The sequence below is a fragment of the Phyllobates terribilis genome, unplaced genomic scaffold (genome assembly GCF_046119375.1).
Source record: "Phyllobates terribilis strain yellow unplaced genomic scaffold, ASM4611937v1 Scaffold_6085__1_contigs__length_46937, whole genome shotgun sequence".
Classification (NCBI taxonomy): Eukaryota; Metazoa; Chordata; class Amphibia; order Anura; family Dendrobatidae; genus Phyllobates; species Phyllobates terribilis.
The window spans coordinates 38,304-40,637 of record NW_027368829.1 but is presented as its reverse complement, the minus strand read 5'-3'; the positions used below and the strand labels follow the sequence as shown (position 1 = coordinate 40,637).

At 46.7% G+C, this 2,334-nt stretch overlaps 1 protein-coding gene across 1 annotated transcript; it reads left to right on the top strand.

Annotated features, from left to right (window-relative positions):
- The first annotated feature begins 470 nt into the window (after nucleotides 1–470).
- Nucleotides 471–2,045, top strand: LOC141250743 (protein SCO1 homolog, mitochondrial-like). Its single transcript, XM_073670075.1, has 6 exons — nucleotides 471–599; nucleotides 757–847; nucleotides 965–1,162; nucleotides 1,336–1,428; nucleotides 1,511–1,626; nucleotides 1,769–2,045. The coding sequence occupies exons 2-6, from the start codon at nucleotides 808–810 to the stop codon at nucleotides 1,901–1,903; spliced, it is 582 nt and encodes a 193-aa protein (XP_073526176.1). The 5' UTR covers nucleotides 471–599; nucleotides 757–807; the 3' UTR covers nucleotides 1,904–2,045.
- The last annotated feature ends 289 nt before the right edge of the window (nucleotides 2,046–2,334 follow it).

Here is a 2,334-nt window from a genome sequence, read left to right as displayed (position 1 = left end):
GATGCGTTTTTACCTCACGTTCAGCAAGATACATGGTATTTACCTCATGGACACAAGGAGTATGATCTGTGCTGGGTTTTCACCTCCTGTATGCCCAGATATGTAATCTATGAGGCATCTTTTCCCTCATATCCGCAGACATGATCTATGAGGTGTGTTTACCCCTTGTTCCCCCGATATTTCCTACGTCCCTTCATCGGTGACCGTGTTTCAAGTTGACGCCTCCTCTGGTACCCAGCAAATATGGCAGATAATTCCCCAACTCTGACTCTACTATAAGGGTGAGGTATCTGTATGATTACTGACCCCTCATCCTATGTGCTCTACACCACTGTAATCAGTGACCGCCTCCCCTAATATATCCAACACTACACCCCCCTATACATATTCTACGCCCCATCATCAAAGACCCCCCCACCATATATCACACTCCCCACCCCTGCTATAGTCTGCCACCATTTATCACAGGTTTTTGCTGTCGATTCCTCCAGATTAATATTCCGAGTAACACATGGCGGAGCTGCGCCTTTTCCGGTCGGTTGCGGAGTACCCTTCCCCCACCCCCTCCAGGATACAAGAAGAGCGAGTCAAAAGCAGGGGTAAGGCTACAAGATAATGGACATCGCTCTCTGCTGCCCCATGTTTATTGGGAGTCGTTGGCGTATTCTCATCTTCTATGGCGGTGTAGTTGACCCCCGCCGTCAGTCCTTCCGTATAGAGTGGCCACCTGACCCTCCCTGCCTTCTGTCCTAGTAGCCGGTGTCATGGAAGTCTTTGGCGATCACTGTGGCGGTGGGAGGAGCGCTGATGGCCGGCATGAAATACATTAAGAAGGAGAAAGAGGAAAGTGAGTTTGTAGCTGTTGTAATGGTGGACATACAGATAGTCGGTAGAGGTGGGGATCCTAGTGGACCGGTCTCTTTACTTATGGTTGGCTATCTTTTTTTTTTTTTTTCTCATGCAGAGATTGATCAGGAAAAGAACCGGTCACTGGGGAAGCCATTACTCGGCGGACCCTTCTCATTAATCGATCACAACGGCCTCCCGAAGACGGATCAGCACTTCCTTGGCCAATGGATCCTGCTGTACTTCGGGTTCACGCACTGCCCGGACATCTGCCCCGAAGAGATCGAGAAGATGGTGCAGGTCGTGGACGAGATCGGTAAATTGCCGCGGTTCTCGCCTATCTTTCCCAGACTCCTACACGACCTGGAGACGGCCATATTGTTGGATTTTCAGCCTTCCCAGTAGGGAGAGCAATGGGCTCTCCTCACCACAGTGGGAAAGTAGGTGAGTATTTTGTCAGTAGTAACCCCCCCTGCCTTACACTTTCAGACGCCCTTAAAGAAGTTCCCAACCTCACCCCTGTGTTCATCACCATTGATCCCGAACGGGACGATAAAGACGCAGTCGCCACTTATATTAAAGGTACGGTGGGGATGATGGGGCTTATTACTCCTGGAGAACCCCTTGTGAATATATTATCCCCAATAACTTGTACTCTGTGCAGAATTCTCTCCGAAATTGGTGGGTCTGACCGGCACGGTGGGGCAGATCGAACAGGTGGCTAAGGCGTATCGGGTGTACTTCAGCCCAGGACCTAAGGACGATGATAGCGACTACATTGTGAGTAAGGCGGCCATGTCTGGGGTGTTGGCATCTGAAATCACCACTTTGGCAGTCCGACACCTGCCACCCCCATTGCTGTTATCAATGAGATTGAATGTTCCCGCCCACCATGTAACCGTATCTTCTCCTTCCCCCGCAGGTGGACCATACCATTGTCATGTACCTCGTGGGACCAGATGGCGGCTTTGTAGATTATTACGGACAGAACAAGACAAGTTCTGAAATCACAGGCTCCATAGCTCTACATATGAAGCGATTCCAAAATGCTCGATGACTCCGTCACCTCCTCCATGTGGACTAGATCTTCTCCTTCCAAGGTGGCGGCCGCCAGTTTACACTCTACGTTTTTATATATTTTATACAGAGATAAATGATTGTAAATTATAAATATGATTAAATGGAAATTATTACAATGATTTTCTCCAGATGAGTCCTGGGTTTTATTTTTATATATAGTATAATAGTAATATTGTACATAGGGGCAGTATTATAGTAGTTATATTCTTGTACATAGGGGGCAGTATTATAGTAGTTATATTCTTGTACATAGGAGCAGTATTATAGTAGTTATATTCTTGTACATAGGAGCAGTATTATAGTAGTTATATTCTTGTACATAGGGGCAGTATTATAGTAGTTATATTCTTGTACATAGGGGGCAGTATTATAGTAGTTATATTCTTGTTTATAAGAGCAGTATTATAG